General features: G+C 39.1%; 1 protein-coding gene across 1 annotated transcript in view; it reads right to left on the bottom strand.

Annotated features, from left to right (window-relative positions):
- Positions 1–16715, bottom strand: part of LOC126482415 (trypsin-1-like) — a 180463-nt gene that overhangs the window by 37800 nt on the left and 125948 nt on the right. Inside the window, exon 6 of the mRNA XM_050106528.1 lies at positions 3841–3950. Within this exon, the coding sequence (XP_049962485.1) occupies positions 3841–3950 (110 nt within the window). The remainder of the gene's footprint in view (positions 1–3840; positions 3951–16715) is intronic.

The raw sequence follows: 16715 nt of genomic DNA, 5'->3' as shown, positions 1-16715 counted from the left end.
TACCACACTACATGGTGTCGTGGTTGCGAAGATGGACTTCGCCATGTACGTCGGCAGTGAAGTTGGGCATCATGCAGCCTATTTCGCACAGTTTGAGTCATAACACTACATCCTGTTGCTGCACAAAAAGTATTATTCAACATGGTGGCATTGCTGTCAGGGTTCCTCCAAGCCATAATCCATTGGCAGTGGTCATCCACTGCAGTAGTAGCCCTTGGGCGAACTGAGCGAGGCATGTCATCGACAGTTCCTCTCTGTATCTCCTCCATGTCCGAACAACATCGCTTTGGCTCACTCCCAGTTGCCTGGGCACTTCCCTTGTCGAGAGCCCTTCCTGGCACAAAGTAACAATGCAGACAAGATCGAACCACGGTATTGACCATCTAGGCATGGTTGAACTACAGACAACACGAGCAGTGTACCTCCTTCCTGGTGGAATGACTGGAACTTATCGGCTGTCGGGACCCCTCCGTCAAATAGGTACTGCTCATGCATGGTTGTTTTCATCTTTGCGTGGGTTTAGTGACATCTCTGAACAGTCAAAGGGACTGTGTCTGTGATACAACGTCCACAGTCAACGTTTATCTTCAGAAGTTCTGGGAACCGGGGTGATGCAAAACTTTTTTTGATGTGTGTATTAAGAACAATAAGAGACCTATGACTGAACCATGTGGGACACCATCCAGTTAGAGGACTCCGCTGATTTTTGCAGACTATCTGTATTGTTAATTTCAACCTTCTGCATTCTCCCAGTTAAATATGAATTAAACCATTTGTTCACTATCACACTCATACCATAATAATTGAGGTTATCTAGAAGAATTTTATGATTCACACAGTCAAAAGTCTTTGAGAGATAACAAAATATCACAATGGTGATTTTCAGTTATTCAAAGCATTTAATATTTGATCAGTGAAAGCATATATAGCATTTTCTGTTGAAAAACCTTTCTGAAAACCAAATTAACGTTTTGTAGTACTTCAGTTTTAACAAACATGTGATGCTATTCTTGAATACATTACTTTTTCAAAAATTTTGGATAAAGCTGTCAGAAGTGAGACTGGCTGTAGTTGTTAGTATCAGACCTATCCCCTTTTTTGTGCAATGGTTTAACAATAGTGTATTTCAGTCTATCTGGTAAAATGCCCTGTTTCAGTGAGCTCCTACGTATGTGGATGAGAGTCTTACTTATCTGCTGCGAACAAGCTTTTAGAACTCTGCTGTAATTGCCATCAATTCCATGTGTTTCTTTAGTTTTGAATGAGTTTATTATTTTCCTAATTTCAGTAGGATAGGTGGGTTGAATTTCAATTTTATCAAATTGAGTAGGTATTGCCTCTTCCATATAATGCCTTGCATTTTCTATTGACCAGCTGGATCCTATTTTCTCTACAACACTTAAAAAAGATTATTAAAAACGTTTTCTACTTCTGACTTTTTGTTAACAAACTTTTCATTGAGTTTGATAGAAATACAGTCTTCCTCGGTTGTACTGTTTCCCTTTTAACAATATTCCACTTTGTTTAAATTTTATTATCAGATGTGCTTATCTCAGACTAATACACATACATTTGGACTTTTTAATAACTTTTCTTAATACAGTCCTGTGGTTTTTATAATGTTTCACTGTTTCTGGATCATTACTCCTTCTAGTTATAAGATCATTTCCCTTTTCTGTTTACAAGATATTTTTATCCCTTTAGTAAGCCATGGCATTTTAGATGGTTTCTTACAAATGTATTTCACTGTTTTCTTAGTGAAACTGTTTTCAAATATACTCACAAAGGTATCATGATACAGATTAAAGTTTAAATTAGCATCAGGTCCTTGTACACCTCATCCCAGTCTAACTGTTGCAGGTTTTCCCTAAAATTTTCAATTGTTAAATTGTTAATTGACTGCACTCTTTTGCAGGACTATTTTGCATTACTGTATGGAACTATGTCATACACTGTAACTACAGTAGCTGTGCATCATGATCAGACAAACCATTCTTTGCAGAAAAAGTTTATATTTGATTTAATTTATCTTGGTCTATAAAAACATTATCTATCAGTATACTGCTTTCCTGTACTATATGAGTAGGAAAATCAATAAATGACATCAAATTGAAAGAACCAAGTAACACTTCAAAGGTCAAGCTCTTTATCAGACTCTTTCAGAAAATCTACACTGAAATCCCCAAAACAATAATTTGCTTCTCTCTGTCTGACAGATACTGTAGCATAACAAGGAATTCAAGTTTTACAAACACAGCTAAAATTTCCCAATGGGGACCTACTCATGGCTATAATTATAAAAGTACCATTACTTAGTTTAAGCTCACCTATACATGCTTCTATAGGTTGCTCCACACAACATTTTTTACTTTCTAAATTTCTCACACTACGACAGATTTTAATGTATATGGCAACTCCTCCTCTCTCCATAGTGTCTCTACTTACATGTGCTGAAAGCTTATATCTGCCTACATTTACCTTTTCCATATCTGTGACTATACGATGTCCACACAGGCACAGTACACCTATTCCACACTCAGTTTCTAAATCTTATAAACAAACAAGAAGCTCGTCTACTCTGTTTTTTAATACCCTGATATTCTGATGCAATATACTAACATTATTTTTCACTGTGCTTTTATGAGAATCTTGTGACATACTAACACTATTTTTCAATGTACTTTTATGAGAATCTTGTGATGTTTTAACATCTCTAATATGTTCCTGTCTGAGCCTCTCATTAAGCTTAATTTCATTCAATGATGAATCACTGGACACTGATCTTAGCCTAAAAAAGAGGTACTCCCATGAGTTTCAGTACCCCCACCCCCCACCCCCCACCTACTGAGATGCAGGTCATGTCTTGTGAAGTCTCACCTACCAATACCATCAACAGGAACAAAACCTACGCCTGAAAAAGTAACCACCCAAAGTAGCTGATCTAGCTTCATACTCACCCTCCTGACAGAACTATTCAATAGGGGTCAATCACGCAACATGAAAGCACGAACCAAGCCAACATTTGTACAGTTCATTGCAGATGCTATTTTTATCAGAGCACACTCAATATTGTAGCCCTGATCCCTGTAAATACTGTTTCCCACTCTACCCACTACCACAACACAATCCTGCTTTGTAAAACCCTTGCACAATGATCCTACATGCTCTATCACTTGGCTAAGACATTCACTGGGCTTGAAAAAACTTGTGACCTGGTACCTGTCACCTAATTTTTCTTGCAAGATCTGGCACACACCACTTCCATGGCTACTGCCTAACAACAGAATTTTCCTCCTACTTTCTACTTTTTTTGAAACAGTTGGTTTACTGGTGAAAGTGCATTCAGTGCTGACTACACTTACATTTACCTGAGCCTCTTCCTTAGCTAACTGAGGTAGCAAGGCAAGTGAATTGTTTCTGCCAATATACTGTTCTCTTTCTGTGGCACCTTTTCCTTGTTGTCACGTCCAACCAGTCTTCACCCTTGTCCCCCCTTAACCTCATGAGTTCCTCCCAAGCACTATCCAGTTCAGCCTTAGGGGATCTAATCTTCCCTTCCTATTCAGCTGTTGATCATAATATAACAACATAAGTAATAGCTTTATCTTTGTGTTATGCTTAATTCTTAAAGAAAATGACACATAAAAGTTTAAGAGTAAAAAAAGGATCTATTCAGTGGAAAAGTACGGTACATAAAAAGTTAGACTGTTTATATCTAACTATACATACTACTTTTAAATGAAACTGATCTGATTTCTTTACTATACCTTTGCGCTTTGTAATAGTACATTTAGTTCTGGTTCATACAGAAGACAAGTTAAATAGAAAGATGTTACTAACCTTGTGCTTTGAAAGCAGAGCTAGTTGGAAGTGAAATAGCAGATACATAGCTATTCAGTGTGAAAGGAGTGCTCAGTTTCATCAGTGCAATATCGTATGGCAATTCATTCCTATAAAATAAGCAATTCATTTTATTTGCAACAAAATTGAGAAGGGGCATGAAAAACTATATACAGGGTGGAGCAGAGGAAACTCAAGTTTTTCACTATTGAATGAATGACTGGGACACGGTTTGATAAAACAATATAAACAAACATTTAAGTGATAGATTTTTAATGCAGTTTTGAAATATACATACTTTAAATAGGTTGCCCCCCCCCCCTCCCCATGAACCATGGACATTGCCGTTGGTGGGGAGGCTTGCATGTCTCAGCGATACAGATAGCTGTACCGTAGGTGCAACCACAATGGAGGGGTATCTGTTGAGAGGCCAGACAAATGTATGGTTCCTAAGAGGGGCAGCAGCCTTTTCAGTAGTTGCAGGGGCAACAGTCTGGATGATTGACTGATCTGGCTTTGTAACACTAACCAAAACGGCCTTGCTGTGCTGGTACTGCAAATGGCTGAAAGCAAGGGGACACTATAGCCGTAATATTTACCGAGGGCATGCAGCTTTACTGTATGGTTGAATGATGATGGCGTCTGCTTGGGTAAAATATTCTGGAGGTAAAATAGTCCCCCATTTGGATCTTTGGGCGGGGACTACTCAGCACGACGTCGTTATGCGGAGGAGAAAGAAAACTAGTATTCTTCGGATCGGAGGGTGGAATGTCAGATCCCTTAATTGGGCAGGTAGGTTAGAAAAAGCAGGGATGGCTAGAGGACAAATGTAAGGATGTAGTGGCATATCTCACTAGGGGTAAGATAGATACTGCCTACAGGAAAATTAAAGAGACCTTTGGAGAAAAGAGAACCACTTGTATGAACGTCAACAGCTCAGATGGAAACCCAGTTCTAAGTAAAGAAGCAAAAGCTGAAAGGTGGAAGGAGTATATAGAGGGTATATACAAGGGCGATGTACTTGAGGACAATATTATGGAAATGGGAAATGATGTAGATGAGGATGCAATGGGACATAAGATACTGCGTGAAGAGTTTGACAGAGCACTGAAAGACCTAAGTTGAAACAAGGCCCCAGGAGTAGACAACATTCCATTAGGACTACTGATAGCCTTGGAAGAGCCAGTCCTGACAAAACTCTACCATCTGGTGAGCAAGATGTACGAGACAGGTGAAATACCCTCAGACTTCAAGAATATAATAATTCCAATCCCAAAAAAGCAGGTATTGACAGATGTGAAAATTACTGAACTATCGGTTTAATAAGTCATGGCTGCAAAATACTAACATGAATTCTTTACAGACAAATGGAAAAACTGATAGAAGCCGACAATGGGGAAGATAAATTTGGACTCCACGGCAATGTTAGAATATGTGAGACAATACTGACCCTACGACTTCTCTTAGAAGATAGATTACGGAAAGGCAAACCTAGGTGTCTAGCATTTGTAGACTTAGATAAAGCTTTTGACAATGTTGCCTGGAATACCCTCTTTCAAATTCTGTAGGTGGCAGGGGTAAAACACAGGGACCAACAGGCTATTTGCAATTTGTACAGAAACCAGATGGCAGTTCTAAGAGTAGAGGGGCATGAAAGGGAAGCAGTGGTTGGGAAGGGAGTGAGACAGGGTTGCAGCCTATTACACCAATGTTATTCAATCTGTATATTGAGAAAGCAGTAAAGGAAACAAAAGAAAAATTTGGAGTAGGAATTAAAATCCATGGAGAAGAAATTAAAACTTTGAAGTTCGCCAGTGACATTGTAATTCTGCCAGAGACAGCAAAGGACCTGAAAAGCAGTTGAACGGAATAGAAAGTGTCTTGAAAGGAGGATATAAGATGAACATCAACAAAAGAAAAACGACGATAATGTAGTCTAATGAATGGAGTCTAATTAAATCGGGTGATGCTGAGGGAATTATATTAGGAAATGAGACACTTAAAGTAGTAAATGAGTTTTGCTATTTGGGGAGCAAAATAATTGATGATGGCTGAAGTAGAGAGGATATGAAATGTAGACTGGCAATGGCAAGCAAAGCGTTTCTGTAGAAGGGAAATTTGTTAACATCGAGTATAGATTTAAGTGCCAGGAAGTCTGAAAGTATTTGTATGGAGTGTAGCCTTGTAAACAAGTGAAACATGGATGACAAATAGTTTAGACAAGAAGAGAATAGAAGCTTTCAAAATGTGGTGCTACAGAAGAATGCTGAAGATTAGATGTTTAGATCACATAACTGATGAGGAGGTACTGAATAGAATTGGGGAGAAGAGAAATTTGTGGCACAATTTGACTAGAAGAAGGGACTGGTTGATAGGACATGTTCTGAGGCATCAAGGGATCACCAATTTAGTATTGAAGGGAAGTGTGGAGGGTAAAAATCGTAGAGGGAGACCAAGAGATGAAAACAGTAAGCAGATTCAAAGAATGTAGGTTGCAGTAGATACTGGGAGATGAAGGAGCTTGCACAGGATAGAGTAGTGTGGAGAGCTGCATCAAACCAGTCTCTGGACTGAACACCACAACAACAACAATTAGGTTCAAAAGATAATGTCTTGGAGATGACGTCCTTCTTGCTGGATACAAATTTGGATCCCCTCCCAAAAGTTACACATGGCTCTCTCCAACATTTCATTCAGCACTGCTTCAATTTCCTGATGAATGGAATTATTCTTCACATCATTGATTGTGCGAGGCTTGTTCATGTAGACTGTTGATTTTAAATATCCCCACAAAAAGAAGTCGCATATCGACAAATCAGGTGAGCAAGGGGGCCAGTAAACATCACCATATCTTGAAACAACATGTCCTGGGAACATTCATCGAACCACTTCCATGGATGCTCTCACCGTGTGAGCTGTGGCACCATCCTGCTGAAACCATATTTCTCTCATGTTCACTTGACGCCTTTCAAGTTCTGGATGAAGAAAGTAGTTTCACACTTTAACGTAGCGTTCTGATGTCACAGTAACTGCAGTTTCTTCCTCTTCAAAAAAATAGGGTCCAACAATTCCCATCTTTGAAATGCAGCACTACACTGTTACTTTTAAACTGTGGAGAGGTCTTTGGCGTAATTCATGTGGGTTCTCTGGCGCCCAATACTGACAATTTTGAACACTGACGTAACCGTCTACATGAAAATGTGCTTCATCACTCATGGAGACTGTAGCATCTGCATCTTCCGTAAAAATTTTGTCCATTACGTGACAAAACTCTCTGCACTGCACAAAATCTCCTTCACAAAGCTGCTGGACGATCATTATCTTGTACGGGTGAAACTTAAGATCATCATGTAAGATGCAGTAAAGTGAACGACGTGACATACCCAGCACTACAGCCTGTCGTCTAGCTGATCGTTTCGTACTAGCAAGAACTGCCATTCTCACTCGGTCTACATTTTCCGGAGTACGAACTGAACGGGGAAGACTAGGTGGCTTCTTTTTCATTACAGATCCAGTACTTCTAAATGCTGCAACCCATCGGAGTACAGTATTTCGATCAGGCACTGCACCTCGACGTCCAACTCTAAAATTTTGACGGATTAGACACTGTGACTACACAATCATTGTTTCTAAAGCACTGCTCAACAACAAACACACAATGCTCTACACTCCAACTCTCCATAGTGACTAAAACTACATTGTAAGGGCAGTCTGCCAACATTCATTCAAGGTCAACACCTTGCCACGTACTTGTGGTTCAAAAAACATGTGTTTCCTCTGCTCCACCCTGTTTTATTTACATTACCATCATCTTATTAAGCCAAATTTCTGGTGAAATATGATGAAACTGTCTTTGTTATATTCTTATAGTAATCTCATAGTAAAAAGAAATGACCTTACATTCATCATAATCTGTAGATTCTATCAAGATGAACTTTTATGGATTTAGGAAAGATTTAAGGGATATGCTAACAAAAGACAAGTTACTTGTAGAAACATATTATGTACATTGTATTAATAATAAGCTATCAATAATGCTACTTGACACTATCTGTGCTTAGGCCAGATAAATGTAACTTGGCAAATTAGGAAGAAAGCAGCTTCCTTGAAAGAATTTGAGGCTTCCTCAGCTACAGTGAATAACTGCTGTTCATCTTTTATCTGTAATGGAATGCTTATTTGATCACATTAATATTTTTTCAAAGAAAACAACCCTGTTTGTAGATCATTACTATTGTCATGGTGGTTATTAATGAACACAGCTATTTGCCATGTAGCTGATAGTAACTTTTATGCTTGAATGTATTCCATTTGCTGAAAGGGGTGGCTACTGAGGCATGTTTTTAATTTTCTTTTATATTGGTAGAGTGTCATATTTTATTGTTTTGTGTTAAACTGGAGCTTGTTGGTATCTCTGCACCAGAATACATAATTCCCCTCCGAATCTTTCATAGTCTTAGTAGAATTTAACAAAAAATGATTTAATACAAAATGGTCATGCACAGCCTTCTCACATACTAACCGAGACACTGAAAGCAAAATTCGTGAGGACCAGTTGGAAAACAATTCAAAATGGAGTCAATACAGACATAAAGTTAATTGAGAAGCTCAGTTCAGTATGTTTTGCTTTTTGTGTTGAAAGTAGTTAGTAACAGCTATAACAACATAGACCTGTTTACATTACCATATTACTTGTTGTACTGTTTAAAAATAAAACACTGCTTTTTGCCGTGTAGCTAACAGATTTGTCTCAAGATAATTCCATAAGAACATAGGGATTGTAAATGTACAAAACAAGCAAAAACCCTTTTACTTAGGTTTTACGCACCACCACCGATGTAATAGAAGTGTACACTGGACATTGGTGATCATTCTATGACAAATGTCAAGCCATAATATGCTTATTCTTTGTTTTCTTGGCAGAGAGAGCTCCATTTCTTCACACTTTACGTCACTTTTCTCAGTTTGCAAAATAAAGAGTTAGGTCAACCTCAAGTTTTTTTATCTCTAAATAAGTCAAGCATAGGCTAAAGTTGTGACCCTGTAAACTAACAGTAAACAAGAAGAAGAACTATGATCGAGATTATCGAATCCAGAGGCTTTACAGAAGATCATGGAGATGCAATTAGCCTCCGGGGGGGGGGGGGGGCAGCACGCACGCACGCGCGCACACACACACACACACACACACACACACACACACACACACACACACACACACACACAAAAGGGGGGGGGGGGGGGGAAGCAACTTGAAGAACTTAAACTGACATTAGACATGCAAACTACTTCAATGACAAACATACACACATCAGTAGACAACAGCAGCATGATGAAAAACAAGCAACAGATAAAAGATGGACATTACAGTTCATAGTGGAAAAAAGAGAACTCTGTTTCGCGATGACTAAACTCACTTTTGCTCAGAATGAGATCATCGATGAACACATGAAGTTCCCAATGACAGGGATTGCGCTTGACGCCGGAGTAACAGCAATGGGAGAGAACATGATACTCTGACCTCCAGCTCAATGCCCATATACAATGTTTTTTTTTTTTTAAAAAAAAAAAAAAAAAAACTTAATTAACAGAATGCATAAAATGTTGAGTCACCAAATACAGGAATTGTCAAGGAGGAACATATAGGGGATAGGTCACCTTCAAAATATTGGAGACATGTTTAGGCAACAAGATGTGGTGCTAGGAGGCTGTATGGAAGTACTATGAAGTGGGAGAGAGGAAAATATGTGCCTCTCTATAGTAGTTGTAATGACACATTCCTATGCAGAGACATACAATATCTTAAAAGCTGCGCCAAAGATAAATTGAGAGGCATGTATATTATAATCTTTGTAAAGTTCACATTGGATTCTCTTTTGTTTGATACTCCAAGGAGCTAAGGGACACTTTCGATTGTTGCCTTGTGGAGGATGGATGTGATTTTTGGACTGTGCGGAAAGGCAGCCATATGGTTGGTAATTATGGTTTGTGCGACGAGCACAGCAAGTCTTATTGTGTTGTGAATAAAAAAATAGTGAAAAGTATCGAAGTGTTACGAAAATTATTTATAGCGACGTAGCATGGTATTCCTTGGTTTCCACCGTCTTCGTGAAGTGAACCGATGCCGACTCATGATGGTACACACGGTCAGCAAAGAGAAGAACATCGATGGCGACTAATGAATTAATATTGTGGCAGAAGGACTAATTCTACATCTAAGGTGAGAACTCTGATTAAATCAACAATGACGTGGAATTTAAAATGTAAAATGTTTTTTATTTATTTCGCCACACTGGCGACCGCTGACAGGGACAGTGCTGGTGGAACAAAGAGTAAGTACTTCATTGTTGTGCTACAAATGTACTTGTACTAATTACTGTTTCTCTGTTACATGACGCACATGGAAAATGACGAATAAAGTGAAACAGTATTAACTGTATAAATGGATGGCACAATAACCAGAAGGAACAAGGACAAGGATTTACAAAACTAACTTAATCGTGAGTGACGCAGCTCAGCCGGAATTAAGGTAGGAAAGCGCAAACGCATGCAGCGGCTGCACCTTGGCTTAGCTCCACTTAAAGCAGAACCTTTTCCTTTCCATATTAAAATCCTGGTAGTGTTTGTGGCAACACACAATTACACTTTGATAATTACTTTTTTATGTTCAACAATCGCAGAATTAGAAGACGTAGTGCGCCATCTTGTAAATTTCCGACGCGCAACAAATAACAATCGCGAGATATTTTTATTAATTCAACTGCGAGAGAATTTAAAGATTTAGATTAACAGTAAAGTACAGATAAAAATAATATCTTCACAATGGAATCGGAGAACTTTAATTTAACAAATGTTCATGGACATGTCACCGATTCTGACAATAGTGACGTAAATGATGACGCTATTAGTTTTTCAGCACAACATAATGTAGAAGTAAATACAATTCAATTGCACTCCACAGGGATTAACAATAACGAACCACTTGCAAATGAAACCTTGTGCACAGTCGATGAAGCATCGATTACCAGATCAGATGAAAATATTTCGTGTGAAATCAGTGAACCTAGCCCGGTTTCGATTCAATCAGACCGTGGCAGAGAAACAATGGCAACAAATAATGGCATAAATACAAACACACAAGCTTCGTCAGTTACGCTTGAGGCATTATATAGTCTGATGTCAAACGTGAGCGAGCAATTATCTGATTTAAAGATGAGTCACAACACAACGAACACAAAACTGGCGAATCTAGAAGTCAGCCACAACACAACGAACACAAAACTGGCGAATCTAGAAATCAGCCACAACACAACGAACACAAAACTGGCGAATCTAGAAATCAGCCACAACATGACAAACACAAAATTGTCAAACATGGAAATTGGGTTCCAACAGCAGTTTTCAAGTGTAAACACGCAATTTGAAAACATACACAGACATTTCGATCAACGCTTAAATAAACTCACCAATGAAATCGATCAAAAGATCGAAGACAAAGTCATCAAAACCGTCAATAGTGTTTACAATGTATTGGCAAATGACTTAGAAAAGAAATTGTCAGATCTTACAAACAAACAGGAACAGGAACTGTCAGAAATAGTAGAAACACACAATCAAACACAAACCGTACAAAAAGAAATACATGAAAACGTACAGGCTATTCAATTAAATTTAACAAGAGTACAGTCCGCATGTGAAGAAATACCTGACCAAGTTACTAAAGTTAACGAAGAAGTCGGTTTTCTGAAACAGGAGACTCGACGTATCAACGCGGACATTATCAAAATAAATGAAACTTTAGAAAACGGTAATGTAAATGAATCAATAACTGACCGGGAAACAAAACTTTTTGAAAAATTAGGTAATGAAATCAAAGTAGCCGAGGACAGAATACGCAAGGAAATTGCTGGTAGACTGAATGTTTCAAATGACTTGCCTACGTCAAGCAGCAGGCAGCGCGACACTTATTCGCCCGTGCCAGATTACGATGTCAATAACGCAGAACATCAGGCGCCCAGTCCGGCGTATGTGCACGCACCGGCACAGGCAAACAATGGCTATTCGCCAAACGCGGTGCTGCAACAGGCAGTAGGTGTGTCGCCTTGCATCTCGACGACTCTAGTCGATGAGAGCCTGTTGAAACATAGACAGTTTCCAGTTTTCTCCACAGAATCCAGAAAAACTCATCCAGTCGTATTCGTAAGAGCATTTAAAAATGTCTTACCAAGAAACTGGACTGAGGCACAGAAGATTAGATATGTAGTAGGCTTCACACAAGGCGACGCACTTTTGTGGGCCACAGACATGGCTGAACAGTGCGTCACCTACGAACAATTTGAACGGGCTTTCTTGGAGAAATATTGGTCTGCTGCGGTCCAAGAAAGACTGCGCCGTGAAGTATTCAACCCACAACCGTTCAACCTCAAAAACGGCGGGTTGAGAAAGTATTTCGAAAAGTACTTGAATAAGACGCGCTATTGGAACAATCCAATACCGCACGTAGATGTTCTCGAAATTCTGAAAAACAAACTACCCGCGAACTTACGCGAAAAATTGGTAACCATACCGGAGAACGACCTTGAATACTTTCTTTCCGTGCTTGACTCAATTGATCTAATATACGAAGAAGAGCCGAGCACAAGTAATCGGAATGAATATTCCGGAACCAATCAAAACAACGGTAACGGATATCATTTTAATGGCAGTGGACAAAACCCACACAGTTGGCATCCGTATGCGACAAGGCCAAATAATGGAACCTGGAATTACGGAAATCGGAGGAATTCGGCGCCACAGAGACGTGAAGACCGAAAGTACAGTACAGATTACGGTCCACACCGGTATGGAAATGATAGAAATCACGTGAATGATTGGTCAGGCCCGCGTGATGAAAGGCGGTACACAAATGAAAATTACAATAGTTACAGTAATAGGAATGATAGACCAAGGAGGAATAGCGATGGCCAGTCGCAAGAAAATGTTGCACGCAGCGGTCCGGAAACTAATTGGCGACAGAATAACCACTCAGTACACTTTGTAGAGGTAACGGACAGTACTGAAGCAACGCCTTTGTCTCCCCCGGTAAACAACAATCGGTCGTAATGAGCCCCCACCGGCCGACCGATTTGACAACAGGGGGCACAAACAAGCACACATTACATCTTAGACAATTATTTTTAAGATATGATCAGGATGCGACCGTAGAAGATGATCTATGTGAAGAAGAGATGAAAGCACCGGACAAGGTAAGTGACCTCGTGCAGGCTGTAATAACAGCAAAGATAGGAACTATAATTACCAACGTAATTTTAGATACAGGCGCATCTACGAATATTATTTCTAACAGTTTATTTAAAGAAGTTTCGAAAGTATTAAAAGTACCAGTGTTGCCAACGGAAAATTGTAAAATCTTGACAGCTATAGGTAACAAGTCAAAAAGTATTAAGTGGCAGACGCAAATACCTGTTACCATTAGCGATGTCACGATAAACTGTACATTCTTAATTGTTGACAAGTTAATCGTCAATTGTATTTTAAGCATGGAAGTTTTCCGGCAGTATAAAGTGAACATCGACATAGGCAGTGGACTTTGCTATTTCCGAGTGGGCAGTCGTAGTGTGAAGGTCAATCTTGTAAGGTCAACAACAGATCGTAATGGCCAATTACAGAAACAAGCTGAAGTAAAATTAGTTTACCCACAAGTTTTATTGATAGATATTCCTTTCCCCGAACAATTAGACACGGAAATAATTAACGAACAGGCCGCCCACGAGAAGGTAGGAAAATCCACTTGTCTTTCAGAAACTCAACAAAATGAACTAGCAGATCTTATTTATGAATACCGCGACATTTTTAGAAAACAGCCAACAATAATCAAAACGTATGAATACAATATGGAAGTCTACCCACATAAAACGTACTGCCATAAATCATATGCGATACCATGGGCAAAGAAGGAAGCGGTTCGCAAAGAAATAGATAGAATGGTTCTGTGGAAGGTGATAGAACCTTCACATTCACCGTACTGCAGTCCCATCCTAGCTGTTAGCAAACCTGACGGATCAGTCAAATTAGTACTTGATGCGCGGGAAATTAATAAGATCATCGTACCAATACGCACTAGGCCGGAGAACTTAGATGAGCAATTGCTTAAATTTCATGGAGTGAAGTATTTAACATCCGTTGACATGAAGGCTTCGTATTGGTAAATAGCCCTACATAGTGATAGCAGAAAATATACTGCGTTCATTCATGCTGGCAGAAGCTATCAATTCAAAGTACTGCCATTTGGACTGAACGTGAGTGCTGGGGTGTTTATAGAGGCTTTAGACAGAGTATTGGGTCCAGAACTGATTAGCAAAGTGACGTTGTATGTAGACGATCTCTTGATAGCCACAGACACCTGGCAAGAGCATGTAGAATTGGTACACAAGGTGTTCCAAAAGTTCCGAGAATATGACGTCACAGCAAATTTTTAAGAAGTCCGAATTCGGAAGGGATCAAATAAAATTTTTAGGTCACATTATTTCACCAGGCGGAATTTTACCAGATCCAAAAAAGCTTGATGCCATAGAATATTTCCCCTCACCACAAACACGTAAACAATTGAAAGCGTTTCTGGGGCTCACGTCATTTTTTCGAAAATTCGTGCCCAAACAGTTACTGAATAGTGATTCCCTACTCAACCTTTTAAGGAAAAACCACTCATGGTTGTGGACAGTAAAATGTGAGGAAGATTTCGTAAAAATCAAACAGGCACTCATAAACGCACCCATTTTGGAGCATCCTAACATGAACTACAACTTTTGTTTGAGCACGGACGCATCATGTCAGGGATTAGGCTCTTGTCTGTTCCAATTAGTAAATGACAATGGAGAACAGAAAGTAAACATAATTAGTTTTGCCAGTAGAACGTTAACGGAATGTGAAAGAGCCTATTCGGCAACTGAACTTGAAGCATTAGCTGTAGTGTGGGCTTTCCGCAAGTTCCAATATTATCTCTGGGGAAGGCATACACGAGTGTTTTGTGACAGATCAAGCACTATCGTTTTTACTCACATGCAAATTGTTGCACAAACGGATTGCACGTTGGTGTTTATTCCTCCAGGAATTTGATTTCGAGATAGTTTATATCAAGGGTGAACAGAATGTAATTGCCGACGCATTATCGCGCTTGCCACAAGGCTTGAGCGAGTTCAATGAATTGATCGAACAGACTTCCGATTTTAGAGTTTTTCTGATGCATGATGGCACATTTCAACCATATTACAGAAAGATGTGTAAGGACATGAGCAAACTACAAAAGGAAGACAATAGATGGAGACAAGTTATGCAAAAACTGCAGGCAGATGACAATAGTACATTGAAACAATATTACACAATGTCAAACGATGTTCTTTTCTACAGGCGCAATCCACAATCCAACACCTGGTGTGTCTGCATCCCGGAAGAATACATAGACAATTTGATAAGACACACACATAGAGTATGGGGACACTATGGGGTATCAAAATGTACAGCGAAAATATCAACGTATTGTTACTTCCCAAATCTCAGACGCAGGATTGAACAAATAATAAAAAAATGTACAATATGTCAGAAGGTTAAACATCTTAATAGATCTTGTTTGGACGTATTACACCCTATCATTCCAACTAGACCAAGAGAACTAGTTTCCGTGGATGCAGCAGGACCATATCCACGAGCTAGGGGAGGAGTTAGATATGTGATCGCATTTTATGATGTCTTCACAAAGTATTTAAAAATGTATGCTATAAAAGCAGTACTGTCGGGATCAATAATCAAACGCATGATAGAAGACTACATACCACTAGTGGGAAAACCGAAAATTATATTAACTGATAATGCAACAAACTTCAGTAGTAATAAATGGAAAACATTTCTCGAATCTCAAAACATAAAACATATATTGGTATCCAAATTTCACCCAGAATCGAGCCCGATTGAGAGAAATTTTAAAGAATTTAATCGCTTTATAAGAACTTATGTACCAAATAAACAGACAAAATGGGTAGAATACATAGCTCCATTTCAGCATATTGTAAATAATTTAATTCATACTTCAACAGGCTTTACACCTACAGAGTTAATGTTTCAAGGCACAGAACTTGACGAATGGGCTAAACCTTTACCTAAATTAGCCACAAAGGAAATAACACTAGGCGAAAAGGTACGTCAAGCATTACTACAGATGGAAGAACAAGCAGAAATAAGGAGAAAGAAGTTCAACAAAAAGATAAGAAAGGTTACAGAATTTAACATTGGACAGGAAGTACTATTACGTACCCACCCAAAATCCTCTAAAATTAAGGCATTAAACAAAAAGTGGCAGTTGTTGTATGATGGCCCTTTCATTATAATAGACAAACCTCACCCAGGATGTTATCTGTTAGGTAACACACGAACGGGCAAGGTGAAAGGGTTATACCCCCACAAGGACATCAAGGAATTTTTTCATTAAAGGTTATATGTTATTTTAGCAAAATTGAAATTATACAATCTTGGGTCACATAGTAAAATTGCTGTCATTAACCCAAGAAACTTGCGAACAACTGGGGGCATATGCCAGCTTAAAAACGCATATTTAACCAAACCTAATGAAACATGTGTTACTGTGAGTCTTAACACTATAAAATAAACCATACGGTACGTTTGTAGTCTAACTCAGTTATTTAAGAAAGGGGAACAAAGACAAATTAGCGCGAAGGTCAGAGTTTGTTCGCTTGAGACGAGCAACAAACCACATGTCGAAGTTGCAATCCAACGCTCAGCTCATGAGCACGCGATAGCTGCATGTCAAGACGAGGTCATTGGCCGCGCTGTAGGCAGCGAGCCGGGGAGAAATCTTCCCCCCT

This window comes from Schistocerca serialis, chromosome 1, assembly GCF_023864345.2.
Source record: "Schistocerca serialis cubense isolate TAMUIC-IGC-003099 chromosome 1, iqSchSeri2.2, whole genome shotgun sequence".
In the NCBI taxonomy this organism is placed as follows: Eukaryota; Metazoa; Arthropoda; class Insecta; order Orthoptera; family Acrididae; genus Schistocerca; species Schistocerca serialis.
The sequence above is the reverse complement of the archived record's forward strand: the minus strand, read 5'-3'. Positions and strand labels throughout refer to the sequence as shown.